The sequence below is a fragment of the Chiloscyllium plagiosum genome, chromosome 30, assembly GCF_004010195.1.
Source record: "Chiloscyllium plagiosum isolate BGI_BamShark_2017 chromosome 30, ASM401019v2, whole genome shotgun sequence".
NCBI lineage: Eukaryota > Metazoa > Chordata > Chondrichthyes > Orectolobiformes > Hemiscylliidae > Chiloscyllium > Chiloscyllium plagiosum.
Window position 1 is genome coordinate 6,900,681 of NC_057739.1, and position 19,526 is coordinate 6,920,206.

The 19,526-nt window shown below is 42.1% G+C and overlaps 1 protein-coding gene across 2 annotated transcripts in view; it reads right to left on the minus strand.

Annotated features, from left to right (window-relative positions):
• nsmfb (NMDA receptor synaptonuclear signaling and neuronal migration factor b) overlaps nucleotides 1-19,526 on the minus strand; it is a 103,812-nt gene that overhangs the window by 24,275 nt on the left and 60,011 nt on the right. For both annotated transcript variants that reach the window (XM_043719894.1, XM_043719893.1), the window contains 6 exons: nucleotides 12,869-12,958; nucleotides 7,835-7,959; nucleotides 6,512-6,595; nucleotides 4,372-4,405; nucleotides 2,118-2,188; nucleotides 1,319-1,398 (listed from right to left, as the gene is read on the minus strand). In XM_043719894.1, coding sequence (XP_043575829.1) covers nucleotides 1,319-1,398; nucleotides 2,118-2,188; nucleotides 4,372-4,405; nucleotides 6,512-6,595; nucleotides 7,835-7,959; nucleotides 12,869-12,958 — 484 coding nt within the window. The remainder of the gene's footprint in view (nucleotides 1-1,318; nucleotides 1,399-2,117; nucleotides 2,189-4,371; nucleotides 4,406-6,511; nucleotides 6,596-7,834; nucleotides 7,960-12,868; nucleotides 12,959-19,526) is intronic.

Consider the following 19,526-nt stretch of genomic DNA (forward strand, 5'->3'; position numbering starts at 1 on the left):
AGACATCAACTCTCCTACTCTTCCGATGCTGCTTGACCTGCTGTGTTTTTTCCAGACCCACATTTGATCAACGCAGTACAGACAAACAACCCTTTATCTGAAATCCCAAAATCTGCAAAGCTCTGAAATCCAAAGGTATTTTTGTGGAAGTTTTTTTTCTCATTAACAAGGTTGTTTGGCGTGCAAACAGTTAACCCAACTCCGCACCCACTCAGATGCAACGTTTGGGGGGAGGGGTGGGGGGGAGGTGTGGCCTAGCACTGGCAGGCCTCAATTCTGTTTCAGGGCCCGTTTTACTCACATTGTATCTGCTGTTGGGAAGGTCGTTTACAATTTCACCATCAAACTGTCACTTACTCTGAAATTCGAAAAATTCAGAATTCCGAAAACCAGCTGGTCCTGAGCATTTCAGATAAAGGAATGTGTACTTGTACTTAACTCTATCCACCTGGGTTGTTCAGTACACCATAAATTAGGAGAGGTCAAGCTGTTCCAAACTTGGGCTATGTCCAGGGAGCACCATAACTGATCCTGGTGGTCAGTGAGTGGGCATTGGTGCTGCAAGCAAAATTAAATAACAAATTGAGAGCAGAGGAACAGAGAGGGATTGATGTAAGGGTGACATTTATCAGAGGGCTGACACCAGTATACTTTATTAATTTATTCACTAGGGTGATGCATTTTGGCAGGAAGGAAAGGGAGAGCCAATACAAACTTAATAACACCATTCTAAAGAGGGATCTGGGGAATGCAAGCACATTGAAATGTAAAGGTGCCAGGATATACTAAGAGAGTGTGATCACTACAATTTAGAAAGGATCTGAAGGTCCTTGAGTGATGTGGTGGAGGGGTAGGACAGAGGAGACTTAACAGATCTGATCCAGGGATGAGGAATTTTCAGAGGTTCAGGGGACCTCTGGCAAGAGTTTATAAGATTACGTCAGATTTAGATAAAGCAGATACATAGGAACTGTTGCTAGATTAGGAGACAGATTTAAGGTCTTGGAAGAGAGATGGGAATAAGAGAAAGAACTTTTCAATCCAGTGAAGGTTATACAGTGGACTCACTGCCCACAAGGGTGGGGTAGCAGAAACAAAGATTTCCAAAAGGAAATGGATGGGACGGACTGGATTGCACTGAGGGAAGCCAATGTAATCCACAGGCAAATGGCCTTCCTCTGCAAAGTGAATGATTCTATAAACAACACTGCAGTGAACTCAAGACCTGCAGTTGAGCAATCCAGGAGAGCACAGGAACGGACCCTTGACCCACCATGCCTTGAATATACCGGTTGCATTTAAAATATCATTGGCTTACAAGATCATGTCTTCCTCTTTTTCTACTTTGGCAAAAGTGGCGACCTTGTTCTTCAGCAAGTACAAGTGGCCAGGTCCCCCCTGCATACAAAACACAAGATCCATAAAGAAAACATGGTAATAATATGAACATTTCCCCATCAATATTGATTCAACAAATTTTGTCAAAAAGGCAATTTGCCAGGATGCATTTAACTGGAGATCTGAGAGTGCCCAGTTGTGGGATCTCCTGGTTTTCAGTCAGGGATTGCTTTCATGGGGGAGGATGTACACTGTGCCAAAATACGGAGATTCAACACACCACTTATATCGAACATCTCGGGCTTACAGAGCCTTGGTTAAGGTTGAGGGTGGGTGAGATAACAAGAGTCAGGTGTCAGGACTATGGATCGGAAGTCCTGGCCTCAGACCCCACATAAGACAGGTAAGAACAATCCCTGGACATTTTGGGCAGATGCTTTTTAGCATTCAACAAACAACCTTGTGGCATTACAACTGCCAAAAGTGCTATGATAACGTCAAATATAGAGTAATACATACATCTGCCCCCAGTCCAGTGCATTCACACTACAGAGCAGAATAGTGTTAAGAGGACGTCGTTAAATTGAGACAACAAAGAAAGCAGGAGCAGCACTGAGCTCATGCTCATCTCATCAACGACTGAATGGTCTTGATTGGCACTATGCCCAGTGCACTCCTCAGACTTGATGCACTTGTTGGAAGGTGAGAGGCCAAGTGGTGGTCCAACTGACAACGGGCAGAGTCAATAAATGCTGGTGAGCTATTACTGTCAGACTTGCCTGGCAGAAGATCAGCAGCTTCCAGATCTTGCAGCCCTTCCGATAGGCATTCAGCTTTTTCTCAATCTCCTCTGCAGGGGACACAGACCGGTTAGTTCTCACTTCCATACATGTTCTCAAAAGGGCAATAACATCTCCACATGACTGAACAGTCCGTTTTCAATACCCCAGCATTACAGCTGAGACTGTACCACTGTTGTACCAAAGAGCCCCAGGGGCACATCTTACAGCCATTATTCAATCTGAAATTTGGCCAAGAGCTGAGTCTAACCCTGTAGAGCATTATTAGCAGAAAATGCCCATCACTACAGCAACCTTAACAACTGCAGCAAAAAGCCTAAAGTCTTTTATATGGACCAGCATCATACCTTCTATTTTGGGTACAGGTAAGAAGGTGGTCTGACTGATGCGTTCAAGATAATTAAAAGATTTGATAGGGTACACAAAGAGGAACTACTTTTTATGTGCAAAGTCAAAGTAAGGCGACCCAATGTTGAAATTACAGCTGGAGCACTGAGATCACCTGAGGAAACACTTCTTCACACAGGGGGTTGAGAAGATCGGAAACTCTCACCCCTATAGGGCTGTCGGGGTTTGGAATCAATTGCCCTGTTTTAAAACTGAGATTGATAAATTTATTTGCTCAGCGCAGCTGTCTGGATTGCAGGATTCATTATGTTAGGTGGCATTAGGATGCAGATGAGTCAAGACTAAATGAAAGAAGATCAGGCGTGAGGGACTGAATGGTCTCCTGGTGAAGGTTATGCCCGAAATGTCGATTCTCCTGCTTCTCGGGTGTTGCCTGACCTGCTGTGCTTTTCCAGCACACCCTTTTTGACTCTGACTCTCCAGCATCTGCAGTTCTCACTTTCTCCTTGAGGGACTGAGTGGCCTATCTGACCATACATTCCTCACTGAGGTGCTCCCCAATAGCCAGTTTTCTGCTTTTTCTTCAAGGAGCTAATTGCTGTAGGTTGCAAACCCTACCATAAGTACATAGGTAATGGTAACAGAATCTGATCATTTGGCCCCTCAAGCCTGCTCTCGCATTCAATATGTTTGGGACTGAAGTTGTACGTCAACTCCAACGATCCACATGTCCATTCGGTCCTAAAACCTATTGATTTCAGTCTTAAATGTACTCAACAACTGAGTATCCACAAGAATTCTAAGGATTTTAGGCGGCACGGTGGCTCAGTGGTTAGCACTGCTGCCTCTCAGCACCAGGTGCCAGGTTCAATTCCAGCCTCGGGCGACTGTCTGTGTGGAGTTTGCACATTCTCCCAGTGTCTGTGAGGGTTTCCTCCGGGTGCTCCAGTTTCTTCCCACAGTCCAAAGATGTCCAGGTCAGGTGAATTGGCCATGCTAAGTTGCCCATAGTGTGAGGTGCATTAGTCAGAGGAAATGGATCTGGGTGGGTTACTCTTCGGAGGGTCGGTGTGGACTTGTTGGGCCGAAGGGCCTGTTTCCACACTGTAGGGAATCTAATCATTCTGAGTGAGAGCATTTCTCTTCATTTTAGTCCTAAATAGCTGATTCTTTATCCTGAAACAGCAACCTCTAATCACAAACTCTACAGCCCAGGGAACACATCCTCTTACACCAGCTCACTCAGAATTTTATACATTTTAATGAGATCAGCTCCCGAGAATGTAGCCTAGTCAATTCAATCTCTCATTTCAGATGTCATTCCACTCCAGGGGAGTTCCTAGCACATCCCTCAACATTGAGGGCTCCTCTTGAGGATGCATAAAAAAAACAACTTCAATACAAATTGGCGCCCTACATGAGATAGAAGACTAGGTCATCTATTTTTGTAATGGTAGTTGAGCAAAATATACTGACCGGGGCACTGGTGAGATCTCCTAAGCACCTCTTCAAAATAGATACCTTGGGATCTTTTACATGAACCTGAGAGGATGGACACAGGCTTGGTTTGATTTGATGCCTCATCTGACAGACAACACCTCAGACAGTGTAGGATTCCCTCAGTCCTGTAGGAGACTGTCAGCCTAAATGTTCCATTCAATCACTTTGGGGGAACTTGAACCCTGTGAGCTCTGAGGGGAGAGAACTATCACTGAACTATACTGGATAATTCAGTCTGATCAGTCCTCAGACGGCAGCATTTTCTATCGGATTAGTTCTGGATTGACAATTTAAGGCAAGTTGAGATTTCAAAACACTGCTTTTTTTCAATGTTTTTATCACCACCACATGAGAGCAACAATCAAAGCCAATGAAATCTACTCACCTAAGATGTCATCAAAAACAGCATGCTCATGGTCCTGTCGAAGAAATGGGGGTTCTAGTTAATGTTTAGTACCTTTGAGTGACCCCCTGCTCACTTCATTTCTTCATTTGGATGTTTTTTTAACTTTTCTGCAGATATGGTCAAACGGTATAGGTGCCAATTTAAAGCTCCAAACTCTCTTGCTTCTGAAACCTATGACCATGAAAAGCAAACAATAATGTGCCCTGGAGGAAGAATGTGTGGCTAGTTTGAGATTATCCTTTCACCTGTGTAACTGTGGCTGAAACACAGCCCCGTCCAAGACAATTCTGCAAGAGCCTCATTGAAGTGCATTGGACAATCTCAGTTCAGTTTCTAACGCTGGGCAACAACATCAGTTTGTATTTGGGATGTGGGCGGTATTTAATGCCCATTTCCTCTCATATTGAGGGCATTGATAGTCAACAATTCATCGTGGGATGAAAGCAACATGCAAGCTAAACCAGGCAACTCTACCTAGAGATCACAAAGGTAGCAGGGTAAATATAAAATCACACAAATGAGTACTGGCACTAAGGCATCTGGTTATGAGTAAAACCAGCTCTACCCATCAAGCTGCCTCCACCTCACCTGGGAAAACCCTGACGTCAATGCTGAACTTGAATTAAGGTGCACTAGTCCCCAGTGCTCTTGTTATTGACAACGACATAAAGTTCAGAGAAATATCAGAGGATAGGCCGATACAGAAAGTCCAGTTCAACTCCCCTTTCCACTCTGCCAAGAACATGCAAGTCCTGAGCCTCCTCCATCATCAAATCCAAGCCACCCAACACCTGGAGGAAGAATGCCTCAACTTCCGCCTTGGGACCCTCCAACCAGACAGCATCAATATCAAGTTCACCAGTTTCCTCATCTCCCCTCCCTCCACCTCATTCCAGATCCAACCCTTCAACTTGGCATCACCTTCTTGACCTGTCCTACCTGTTCATCTTCCTTCCCACCTATCTGCTCCACCCTACCCTCCAACCCATTACGATCACCCCCCCACCTGCATCTACCTATCGCCTTCCCAGCTACCTCAACCCCACTCTCCTATTTATCTCTCAGCCCCCTTCCCCTCTACAACATTCCTGATGAAGGGCTTATGCCCGAAACGTTGACTCTCCTGCTGCTCAGATGCTGTCTGACCTGCTTTGCTTTTCCAGCGCCACACTTTTCGACTCTGATCTCCATCATCCGCAATCCTCACTTTCTCCATGGTACCCATGCCAACTCTTTGAAGGAACAATGCTCTTCCTTCTACTCTGTCCTTCATTTTCCCCACAGACCTGCCGTTTTATGAATACAGGTTTGGAAAAGCAATTGCAAGATGTGGAGGTGCCAGTGTTGGCCTGGGGTGTACAAAGTTAAAAATCAGACAACACCAGGTTATATTCCAACAGGTTTATTCGGAAGCACTAGCTTTCGGAGCGCTGCTCCTTCCATCAGGTGGTTGTGGAGATGAAGGAGAGGCACTCCAAAAGCTAGTGCTTCCAAAAAAACCTGCTGGACTATAACCCGGTGTTGTGTGATTTGTAACAGTGTAAGGATGATCATCGTGGTAATAGAAACACTTTCCTCTGAATTCCTACACCATGGTGTCTGGAGTGAAGTCTAGTTTCTCTTCAAGGTAAGGATTGATCAGAAGGTCAGTATCATAACCATTGAAATAAAAATAGAAAGTGCAGGGAAGGCAGTAACATGTCAATCGATGTGATAGAGACAGCTCAGCACTCTGGGTGGGAATATTCAATTCTTTTTAAACGGCAGAATGTACAGCCTGAAGGGATGGTTGAAACAGAGTCATTCATAATTTTCAAAAGAAAAAGCACGAAGGCAAAATTTGCAAGGCTCTTTCAAACAACATTTTCTCTTACCCTTCTCTAGGACTTTGATATCTTAACAACAAAAATGAAAATATACAGAATTTGTTTTTAATGCTTCAATGATGTTACTCCTGGATGGTGCTCGCAGTTGGATTTTAGAGATTTGTCATTAATTCCCTGATGCTACAAGACAACCCAAAACCCCAGAAGGCTGACAACTTTTCTTGATTGTAACGTGTGATTCTCCCAACTTTAAGCTGGCTAAAAAAATCCAAGACTCAACTGTTGATACTCACGTAGAGGATGGGGATGACAGAAGGGTCATTTCTGCGAATGATGGTTGGGATGTACTCTGCCTTGGGGACTTTGGATGAAATGAGCTGTGAATGAAGCAAAACAGTTATTTGAGTCAATGGTTATGATGTGAGGGAGCCTTTTCGGAGTAATTTTACCACTTACTGTGTGAGAAAATGACAAGCTAGTTTAAACATGCAAACTTGCCCTGATGCACACTTTACATCATGAAACAGGACGCTTATTAACATGGAATAAAGGAAACACAAGTTTCATCATGTAGTTGTAATCTCATAGTTAATATTACCACAAATTAGCATTTTTTTAAAAATTGGACTATTCTGGCAAAATATCAACTAAAGCAACAACTCCAATATATGACTTTATGCTGCTTTTCAGGGATCAATTCTATTTTACTTGATTTTACAATCTTTAGTCACAATTTTAAACAATTTTGTTGAACGATAGTGTCATGTGACTGGGCTCAGTGCATGGATTTCCAGTAATCTCACTGGTTGCTTCTGATGGGCCACACTACTGGTCTGATAGGGCAAGGTCTGAAGCAATATCTGGAAAGGTTGGTGAAGTGGAAGGAAGGGGTTCCATATGTACTAATGGTAGCCCAATTCTGTTATAGCTACTGTCAGCCCTACTCCTAGCACTGTCCCTAGCTCCCCAGCCAGCCAGCTTATGCCAGTGCAACTCTAAATTGCATAGGTGCAACAATAACTTGAATTTGTATAGCATCTTAGCATAGTAACACATCCTAAGGCATTCCATTGATGTGCTGTTGGACACAATTTTGCATCAAGTCACGTGACAAGCTGTTAGGTGACTGGGATCTCTATCAAAGAAGTAGGTTCTGAGGAACACTTTAAAAGGAAAACCAAGAAACAGGCACATGATTCAGGGAGTGAATGCTAGAGTCTTTGACTCAGGCAGCTAAGATAAAAAAAAAGGGCAAGAAGCCAGAAGTGGAGGGAAGCAGATATTATAGAAGGTTGAGGGGTTTGGTGGAGTTGGCCAATCGAGGGAGGGATGAGGCCATTGAGCAGTCTGGACAAAAAAGGAGAATTTTAAATTTAAAATATTGCTTGACTGAGAGCCAATATAGGTTAGCAACCATAGATGTGATGGGTGAAGAAAATCTGAAGTAGTTATTCAATGTGTAGGACACTTATTCCTCTAGGCCTCTTACTGGCCTGCTGCTAGAGAATAGTTGCACAAATGCAAAGCAATTAACTTGGCTGGCTTGATGACATCAAAAGCTTTAGGTTGAAAGATTTGGACTTTGAATACAGAGATTTACAATGATAATATCTTACCATGATCTTGGGCGGAACAAAGCCTTCACCATCACATGACAGCAGCTCAAGCTCCTTCTCCGCTTCCCAGTTGAGATCATCAAAGTCATCATCTAAAGCGCAGCACGAGCTCTGCAACTCCTGACCTGATGTGATACAAAAAGGAGATCCGACAGCGGTTACCATGGAGACAGGGCCTTGATTATGGCTGTGTAGCCTTTTTTGAATACATGTTCATGAAGCAATGCAGCCGGATCTGGGCTCAAAAGGTGCCCCATCTGTCACTTGGATGTTATACGTCTTCATTGTGCAAGGCTGTGAGCATCCCTCAAGAGGAGGAGATGACAGTCACTCCTGAGAGTAGGCAGAGCAGGACCAGAGAAATAAATGCAGAGACTAACAACCAGCGACAAGAAATACTGGATCACTACAGAGATGAGCTATCAGGAACACACACAAAGAAATACTCTTTCATACCATGGCTGAGGTTTGACTCAACACTCCTAATTATAGAGTATTTCCAGAAGAGGTAGAGAGGGAACTAGGAAAGGAGGTCAGGTCACAATATTGGTCAAAGAATCAATGAGAGCAGCAGGGAGGAATGATATCTTGAAAAAAAATCATCAAATGAGACCAGATGGTGAAGTAGAAAAAAACACAAAAGGGGAAAAAAAGGGGGTTCTGATTGTATGCCACCAAATAGTCAGAGAGAAATAGAGGGTCAAATATGTAAACAAATTTCAGAAAATAATAAGAATAATAAGGAAGTAATTGTAGGAGATTTTAACTACCCAAATACAAACTAAAAGAGTTTTAGCAAGGTAAATTAAAATTAATTAAATTAAAATTCTTAAATTAAATTCAGGAAACTATTTTTAGGTAGTGCGCAGAAAGCACAAAGGAGTTGTCAGTTCTGGGCCCAATATTCAGAAATGAGCCTGGTGATAGGAGTAAAAGTAGGGAAAATTTTGGAGATAGTGACCATAACTTATTTTAATTTTGGATCGTTATGGAAAAAGATAAGCATGCATCAAGATTTAAAGTCCTAAACTAGGGAAAGGCTAATTTTACTAAGATTGGATTTGGCCTAGAGAGAAGGTACTAGTCAGTTTAGCAGCTTTGAATGTAGATAAACATGCAGACTGGATAAGACGCATCCCAGGTTGTTGAGGGAGGAGATAGCAGGGGTTCTGGCAGTAATTTTCAAATAAGTTCTGGCCACAGGTGAAGTGCCAGAGGACTGAAGGACTGCTAACATTGTCCCACTATTAAAAAAGGGAAGAAGGGATAGAGGGGAAATGAAAGGCCAGTCTGTCTAACCTCAGTGGTGGGACAGAATACACCTGCACTTAGAAAGACATGGGTTAATCAGGGATAGTCACTATGGATGCCTATAATGAAGGTTGCGTTTGACAAATTTGGCTTTCAAATTTATTAAGGACAGGAGCGTTGATGAGGGTAATGCATTTTGTGGTCTACATGAACTTTAGCAAGGCTTTTCATAACTTGAATTTGATTTTTATTGTCACGTGTACTTAAGTATAGGAATTCATGAACACAATGAAAAGGCATACAAAAGTCAGTGCCTTTCTGACTACAAAAACAGGATTGAGAAAACAGAAATAAAAAGAGAGCCAAAAGGTAGGAAAACATCCAGAGGTTAAGGTCTAAAGGTCTCTCATGCTGGACTGGTCAAGAATGTAAGAGCCCACGGGATCCAATGGAAAGTGGCACACGGGATCCAAAATTGGCTGAGAGGCAGGAAGGGTTTAGATTAGAGTGGTGCTGGAAAAGCACAGCAGTTCAGGCAGCATCCGAGCGCAGTAAAATCGACATTTTGGGCAAAAGCTCTTCATCAGGAAGCAGAGATTAATTATAGGGGAATGTTTCTGTGACTGGAAGTCTATTTCAGGAAGGTTCTGCAAGAGTCAGGGCTGGGGCCCTTGCCATTTGTGACCCATGTTAATGATTTGGACTCACATGTTGGGATATGATTAAAACGTTCTTGGAGGACATAAAAATTAGTTGGGGGATGGTATATAGCAAAGAGGATGGCCATAAACTGCAGGAAGACATCAATGGGCTGGTCATGTGGGAAGGGCAATGGCAATTGCAATTAATTCCTTAGAAATCTGAGGTAATGCACTTGGAGAAGTCTAACAAGGCAAGGGATTGAACGATGAAGGTAAGACTCTGGCAAGTACTGAAGATCAGAGGAACCTTGGTGTGGATATTCACAGATTCCTGAAAACAGCAAGACAAGTAGAGAGTAGTTAAAGAAGGCATTTGGAAAAGTTACCTTTATTGGCCGAGATATAGAGAAGGAAGGTTATGCTGGAACTTCATAAAATGCTAGTTAGGCCACAAATTGTATACTGTGTACATTTCTGATCACATTTATAGGAAGGATACGATTACCATGGACAGGATGGAGAGGAAATTTGCCAGGATGCTGCTAGGATTGGAGAGTCGGAGCTACGAGAAAAGATTGGAGAGGGTGATGCTGTTTGCTTTTGAACAGCAAATGTCAGGAGGGCACCTGTTGGAGCTATTTTAGGTTATGAGGCGCACTGACAAGTTGGATAGGACAGCCTTTTTTCCCACATAAAGAAGTCTATAACCAAGGTGTATAGATTATGATAAAAGTAGATGGCTAAGAGTGGAGTTAGGGAGGATTACTTTCACTTGGAGTAGGAATCTGGAACTCACTGTCTGAAAGGGAGGATGAGTCAGAATCTCTTGTAACATTTAACCAGTATTCCAATATTCATTTGTGTTGCCAAAGCCTCCGGGAATATGAACCAAGAGCTGGAAATAAGGATTAGTGTAGTCAGATCTTTGTTCATTAGCACAAACATGATGGGCTGATTGGCATCCTTCTGAGCTGTAAACATCTGAGCCTATAAAATGTACAACTAAACAGCCTCTCCATTAAGTTACTGAAAACAAGTGATTATTTCACATCCTACTATAAAGTAGGGATAAACTTAAAAGCCCAGATTTGGAACATGAACATGATTATATTAATTGGGGTTGAACTCAATTTTGGCCCAATTTGATGGCTTAACTCAGTTATTTTATATTGGACCTGGTCTAATAAAGTCTTATTATCCATTTTCCACATTAGATGCTAATACACAATAAACACAACATCCCTCCTGGCCACCTCCACTGATCTTACTTTAATATTTTTCTTCTATTTATCTGTTGAAGTACATCTGTGGAAAATGTAGAACATTTTTTGGTTGTGGCATCATCAAACACTCACAGATCACATTAACAACAGGATAGGTTTCATTTGCATTGTCTCATCACATTTTCAGGTTATAAACAACTTGGGCTAGATACAGTGCAAGTTTCTTGTACAGTATCACATCACTCACTCCAAAGTCAATTCCAACAGTGATTGGACATTGGTCATGTAATTCACAGTCCCGGCATAAGCTTGATTTTGTTTACACTGTCCCCAACAAGCACAAACAGCCAGACACAGCTTGGATTGAGTTTCTTTTTATGCCTATGATGTGTTCCAGGAGGTCTGAGCCCAAATTATCCTGAATGCGCTTCCTGTGTTTTTTAATTCACTCATGGGATGTGGGCGTTGCTGGCTGGCGGGCATTTATTGCCTGTCCGAGGCTGCCCTTGAACTGAGTGGCTTGCTAGGTCACTTCAGAGGCAGTTGAGAGTCACGTGTAAGCCAGACTATGAGAGGATGGCAGATTTCCTTCCCTGAAGGACATTAATGAGCCAAACGAGTTTTTCCATTGGTTTCACAGTTATCAGTAGATTCTTAATTCCAGACTCTGTTTATTGAATCTAAATTCCACCATCTGCCATGGCAGGATTCAGATCCAGGTCTTCAGAACATTAGCTCAGTTTCTGAATTAATAATCTAGTCATAATACCACCAGGCCATCACCTCCTTTAGTGACTCCCCTGCGCTGCACTTTGATTGCAGTTACAGAAACTCTGCCTGAGCTATGGTTCTGTTGGGTTTCGAAGGGCTGGACAGGGTGAAGGGCTTGTGATCAATTTTGTTTTGTCTTTCCCCGCCCCAGCTGAACCCTGCAGCTTCACCGTTCACCCAAGGACTCTGGGAACAGAAGCAGAACTCATTGTAACCCAGCATACAATTATAAACCAGGCAACACCCCATGCACTTCTCCTTAACAATGTTCCTGTTGAAATAAATGCAACACTGCAAGATACTTAACCTGCAGACTGAATTGTTGGGTTGCAAACAGTCAGATGGGATGTTAGACACAAAATGCTGGTGATGTGAGGACGTAGAAGATAGAAGGAGAACAAGATTGGTGTTCAGTGGAAAAGTGTCGGGTTTCCAGAATGTGCCAAAATTCTGCACTTAAAACAATCCCTTTCTGAAATATAGTCATTGGCACACCACCACTAAATATACTTTATTTGGAGATGTCAGTGTTGGACCGATGAAGGAGCAGCGCTACGAAAGCTAGTGCTTCCAATTAAACCTGTTGGACTATAACCTGGGGATATGTGATTTTTAACTGAAAAAAACATACTGACAGATTTTTACACAGTGAGGTCCCACAAGCAGCTAATTAAATGAACAATCTGGTGAAACTGTTCAATGGAGTAATTTTGACCAAACCACAGGTGGTTTTAAAAAGTGTTCCACGAGTTTTACACATACACAGGCAATCAGCTGGGTCCTCAACTTAAGTCTCATCTGAAAGACAGTATCAGCAACAAAGCAGCATGCCCACAATGCTGGCAGACTGAAATGTGTGCTCAACTCTTAAGTTGATGAGACATAGGAGGAGAAGTAGGCAAATCTGCCCATTCAGCCCGCTCTATTAGTTAATGATTGGCCTGATAATCTTCAACTCCACTTTCCTGGCTTGCCACCCATTTTCGTTGATTCTCTTACTGATCAAAAACAAGCCTGTTTATCTCAGGATTGAACATGGCACATGGCCCAGTCCTGACAATGCTTTGCAGCAAAGAGTATGAAGTGAGGTTTGATCTTACGATCTTCAAAGTGATAACTGAGACAAATAAGGCAACAAATGAACTTACTTTCTCGAGGTTCACCAATCACATCAGATTTCACTGGTGTGGGATCACTCCAGGAGCGACCAAAACTCTTCTCTTGTCGCTCAGAAAGACCTAGAAACAAAACAGAAAGAAAATACTTGCACCTATTCAGTTTAAGCAATATAGAATGATTTCAGGTTTATACGCAAAGGAGCAGCTCCATAAAGTCAGCATGATATTATAAGCTATAGGTCTAATAGTTGATGATGTTCTGGTAAGAGAAAGCAGAGAAGTTCTACATGATGCATTGAGAAAAGCTTTTGACACACACTTTAAATCCCACAGCAATTTAGTAATGGAACCGGTGATAATTAATGGATTTACAATGTTTGGAGAATGTTGTGGGTTTGGAGCTTTGAAGGATGAATTAATTAGAAAATGTATAGCAGTGAAAAAAAAAGTAAAGATTGTTAAAAAAAAATGTCAGTATGAAGATTGAGAAGTTGTCAGACTTTGTTCAATCCAAGGGGGTATCAACAGTTGAATCCCACACACTGTGCAGCAGAAATCAGGGTCCAGGGTCTTTCAGTACTGTAAGGAACCATCATAGTTGGATGGGTGGCATGCAAAGTGTCAAACAGTCTTACCGCAAATTCAACCCAATCTCTGGGTCAGCTATGTAGATGACACCTTTGTAATCATTAAAAACACAGAAATAGAGTACACACACCGGATCATCAACGCCACACTCACAGGAATCCGATTCACTAGAGAGGAAGAAAAGGACAACCAACTCCCATTCCCAGACGTGATGGTACAGAGAACACCAAACGGAGAATTCACCACAAAGGTACACAGGAAAGCCACACACACACAGACCAAGTCCTGAACTACGAAAGCAACCACCCCAATACACAACAAATGAAGTTGCATCAAGACACTGTTCAAAAGGGCCACAACACACTGCAGCACACCAGAACTGCAAAAAGAGGAAGAGGAACACCTATACAATGTATTCGCAAAAAACGGATACCCAAACAATTTCATCAACAGATGCCTAAGGGAAAGACAACGGAACGAGGACATGCTGCAACCCAAAGGACTAGCCACACTACCATACATCAAGAGCATTTCCGAACTGACAGCCAGACTACTGCGACCAATAGGACTTAAAACAGCACACAAACCAACAGCCACTCTCAGACAACAACTCACCAGGACAAAGGACCCGATACCCAGCATGAGCAAAACCAACGTAGCATTCATCCACAGACAATAAGCACATCGACCTGGACCCAATATACCGACCACTGCAACAGACAGCTGGAACTGATAACCGGAAGTGGCAGATTCAAACCACTACAAATGCCGGAGGAAAGATCACAGAAGCGCTTCACAGGAGGCTCCCAAGCACTGAGGACGTCACCTAGACAGGGGACGAAACGTCTGCAACACAAATTCCCAGCTCGGCGAACAGAACCACAACATACAAAGTGGCTTTGTCATCCTCTAGAAATACTGACAAAATGTGAAAAAAAATTGATCTCATCAATGAATTATTTACAAGGTGTGGCTCAAATCAAAATGACAAGTGCAACAGTTGTCCAGCAATGGGACAGGGTGCCACAAGTTTGGTCAGTTGGGGTGGGCGTTTTAGAAAACACTAAGTTAACAGTAACTTCATCAAAGACACACACGAGAATTCTTAGAAACATGGCATCCCAACCGGAACTCTACCAACAAGTACATTGACTTGAATCCCATTTAGCAGCCCCTGAGAAAAAGAACAGGAAATGACATCATCAACCCAAGGAAACCCAAACATATAAATAGAAAGTGCACTACACCACCAGTGCTTCACCCGGAGGCTTACTGAAGATGATGTTACCTAGTATGGTGACGAAACGTCTGAAAATGAACCTTCCAGGCTCAGCGAGCAAACCTACATCCAGTAACTGCATCGCTTCAAAATAAAAAAAAGGTTCTGCAAAAGGATTTTTTTTTTCAGAGAAATAAAAACAACACAATAAAGAAAAAGTTCACCAAGTTAAAGAACAGAAACAAAGGATGAAGACAACATTTCTTGGTGAAGTCAGAAAGAGTCAAACTGACTCTGGATCATCAAGTTGAAGGAAAAAGGATCTGGAACAGAATGTAAACTCCACACTGGAGCAGCAGTTTTAAAATGTGGAGATAGCTTACTATAGTTGAAGAATATGACACTCAGACCAGCAAACATTAAATTCCAAGGTCCAGGAAGTACAGATTTTCAGATAGGCAAATCACTACAAAGTTTAGTCAGAGATGACAAAATATATATTGAGAAATGAGAATGCCGTATTGTTCAGCATAAATGTATGTATGCATCTAGGCCTCAGAGTCAATACAATATTTCAGAAAATCGAATATCAGCAAGAATTTTCACAGCTGTTCACAGTTGTTTGGCAAGTTGAGCAAACGTACCACACTACTCTGCAAGAAGATGGGAAGCCCATTTTTTTGTAGATACCCAGGAAAGATTCCTCAACTTCTCATGGGAAAAGTAAAATCTCAGTTAGATAACATTATTGAAAATGGGTCATATCTGGGTCACAGTGACAGAACTGATACAATGACGCTTAGGGCTAGTTAATTGTTCCCAAGAGAAATGAGACTGTGTGTGGATCTCTCTCATACAATCAAAGGTGTAAGAAGGCAAATCCATTCTATTCCATCTGTTGGTGATAGTTTGACAAAATTGGCAACAAACAGGTTTTTCACAAAATTGGGTGCTAACATCAGGTTTTGTTAAGTACCCTTAGACCAAGAGTGTACATTGCTGACTACATTAATTTCACTGATCAGGAAACATTGCTTCAACCATTTACCATTTGGAACCTCCACTGTGCCAGAGTTTTTCTAAACAGCAAGGTCTAGAATCCTGGAAAGAAACAGGGAACCATTACAATATGGATGACATCCACTGCATCCTAAAATGAAGAAGGAGCATGTTTCGAGGGTTAAGGAAGCATTAACTACAGAACATTGGTCTTACACTGAATGAGAAATATAAATTCTGTGCAGCAACAATTACATTCTTCGGACACATTATCCAAGGAGACAAGACATCATGGCAAATCCAAGGAAAAGAATAGCCATTGGTGAGTTTCCAGCAAAGTGTGTAAATGACTTCCAGTGAATCAAATTATTGGAGAATCAAGTGGGAATATTCAGTTAGTCTTTTGATAAACGTCTAACAATAGTACTGGAGTCAGGAACAGACTACAACCTTTGAAAAGATCAAAGAGAAGTTACTTTTTAATGATGTAATTCATTACAATCCAGACTTATTCACGATAGGAGTAGTCCTTGTTCAAGAGTCAACTGATAGAAAGCAGAAACTAGGTAGTTTCCAACCTTCTAGGCTCAATATTGAGTTCAGCACCTTCACATTTTGAACCCATTCCCTCCTTCCTTTTAGCTTTGCTTGTTATATTCTCTGTCACCATGTCTTCTCTCCCCTCTCCCACCCCAATGGGATGTTTGTTCTTTCAAGTCTGATAGTTAGACACCACTGTTCTGCCCTTCTCACATTCCAATCACTTAATCTGAACGATCAACCTCCTTTCTGCCTCAGCATTCCTCCCCTACTATTGCATAAATTCTGCCCCTTCCAAACTTCACTTTAGCTCTGATGAAGTGTTATTTCAATTTGAAACATTAGCTTGCTTTCTCACCACGGCTGCTGCCTGACGCACTGTGAGCTTCAGCGTTTTTTGTTTTCAAGCATGGCATTTTGCTATGCCAACTGTGTGCCAGACACAACCAAGTGCCTACAGAGCCAATGAATACATCAAGATTTCCAGAAAGACTATAAGAAAGACAATCAACAGATTTGTTTGATTTGAGGGGAATAGGCATTTAGTCCAAGTCAACTATTATTCAAGGTGGATTGAAGTGGCAAGACTTCACCTTTAGTCATTCACCCACAGTAGACTCATGTTCAGAAAACTGAAAAAGGATTTTTGTGATACATGGTTTATTGGAAGAAACAGGGTCGGATCTTAACTCATATGTGAGAATTTCAGGGAATTTACTGAGTCAGTTTAGGAGTCAAGTAGGTGACTTGTTCTTCATTCTATTCTCAGTCGAATGGAGAGGCAGAAAGACCAATCAAGTGACACCTCGGAGTCCAGATTGGGAATTAGCTCGATTTAGTTACAGAGCAATAGCATTGAATAATGGGGACTCGCCCATGGAATGGTTAATGGGAAGAGGTTTAAAATGGATGTACCAGGTTTAGACTATAACCTCAGGCCAAACATAATCTCTCAAGACCACATGATAAATCAACTAGAGAAAAGCCACAGGTAAAAGTAGCACAGAGAGTACAACTCTGGTCACAGGGTAAAAAGTGCAAACCTTAAAGCTAGGGTACAATGTCTGGTTAAGAGAAAGGAAGTCAGAAACCATGGTCATCAGAGAAACAGGTGTACTAACGTCTTAGAATGTCAGAACACCTGAACAGGAACAGGAGAGAATAGATCTCACTTGAGCTAAGGAGTGAAACCGAGTATGATTTTCATAGGACATGGGGCAGCCACATCTATATTACTGCAGACAGTGTACAGAGTGGCACAATTACTCCAGACATGTTACAACATCATCAGCCTAATGACAGACTCACACAAACCAGAACTCGATCTCCAGTCAGAGTTCCACATTGCCTCAGCCTGTGAGATTTGAACTTTGGAGTAGGGAATGGTCAGGCTGGTGACAAGATGCTAATAATGGGGGTAACTGTGATAATCATAATAATGATGTTGATAATGATCTTCCTGATTAATTTTACTCACTTCCACAGTTTTTGTAAACTACTGGAATCATGTAGACCAACAAGGGAGAAACTTGGGTGGAGAGATGTGGGATAATAGAATTAATGTAAATTAGGATGATGTAACTGACCACATGACTCTGACATCATTAACAAAGATGACAGCAATCCAGAACAAGCATGTGATGAGGGCGGTCTTAGATACTGCACTAATGGGTTGTATTTGATAATCTATTATTTACAAATGTAAGTAAAGGAATCTTACAGCACAGAAAGAGTTGAAGGGCCTTATTACTGATCAGGAGGAAATAGTCTCACAGAGAAAGTACCTGCAGGTACCTAAACCCGAGACAGTTCTGACCAGTATGTCAATGTGCAAGTGGCAGTACTTTAAACCACAAGATAAAGTAAATTCTTCAAGCTCTGAGTCGCCTTACATTTTGACACACTCTGGAGGTGAAGTCGACAGTGAAGAAGGTTACCTCAGAATACAAAGGGACCTTGATCAGATGGACAAATGGGCTGATGTGTTTAATTTAGATAAATGTGAGGAGCTGTATTGTGGAAAGGAATATTAGGGCAGGACTTATACAGTTGATGGTAAGGTCCTGGGGAGTGTTGCTGAATAGAGACCTTGGAGTCCATGTTCAAATTTCCTTGAAAGTAGAATCTCAGGTAGACAGAATAGTGAAGAAGGCTTTTAGTATGCTTGCTTTTATAGGTCAGTGCACGGAGTATAGGATTTGGGAGGTCATGTTGTGGTTGTACAGGACATTGATTAAGCCACTGTTGCAATATTGCATGTAATTCTGATCTCCCTGCTACAGGAAGGACGTTGTGTAACTTAAAAGGGTTCAGATAAGATTTACAAGGATGTTGCCAGGGTTGGAGGATTTGAGTTATAGGGAGAGGCTGAATAGGCTGGGGCTATTTTCCCTGGAGCATTGGAGGCTGAATAGCCAAGATCTCTTCCCCAGGATGGGGAATCCAAAACTAGAGAGCATAGGTTTAAAGTGAGAGGGGTAAGAGTTAAAGGGACCCAAGGGGCCTAAGATGACACCAATCTAGAATAAGAATGTGATGAGGGAGCTCTTAGATACTGCACTAATGGATTGTACTCGATAATCTATTATTTACAAATGTAAATAAAGGAATGTTATAGCACAGAAGGAGTTGAATGGCCTTACTATTGATCAGGAGGAAACAGTCTCACAGAAAGAGTACCTGCAGGTGCCCAAACCCTGAGACATGTCACATAGAAGGTGGTGTGTGTATGGAATTAGTGACCAGCAGAAGTAGAGGAGACTGGTACAATTATAACATTTAAAATGCATCTGGATGGGTATATGAATAGGAAGGGTACAGAGGGGCATGGGCCAAATGGGACTAGATTAATTTAGGATAGCTGGTTGGCATCGACAAGTTGGACTGAAGGATCTGTTTCCATGCTGTACAACTCTATGGCTCAGATAAAACGCAGCGCATGGACAGGAGAAGTAAGCATGCCGAAGAGTCAACATTTTCAGGGTTTAGAGAACCAAAGGGAGGGGTCAGAGTGCAGAGAGGTCAGCTTGTTAAGGGGTCAATGTGCTGAGGCACTCCCTCTGCTGCAGATCCACACAATATTCTGTGAATATCATGCAATTCCAGAATTCAACTGCACAGCTGACCGCTCTTCACTCAGGTCCATTTCATTAATTTCCCCTGCGTGTGTCTGTCATTAGTGCTGAGTCTTGTCATGAGTGAGCTGCTCAGTATTCATAATCAAGTCTGACACCAGAGCCCGAGGGGGGTGTATTTAATTAGGCTTTAACATAAACGAGGCAATAAGGTAGTTAAAGTGCAGATTACCATTAAATAATGCATAAAAGAACTGGGCTGGGAATG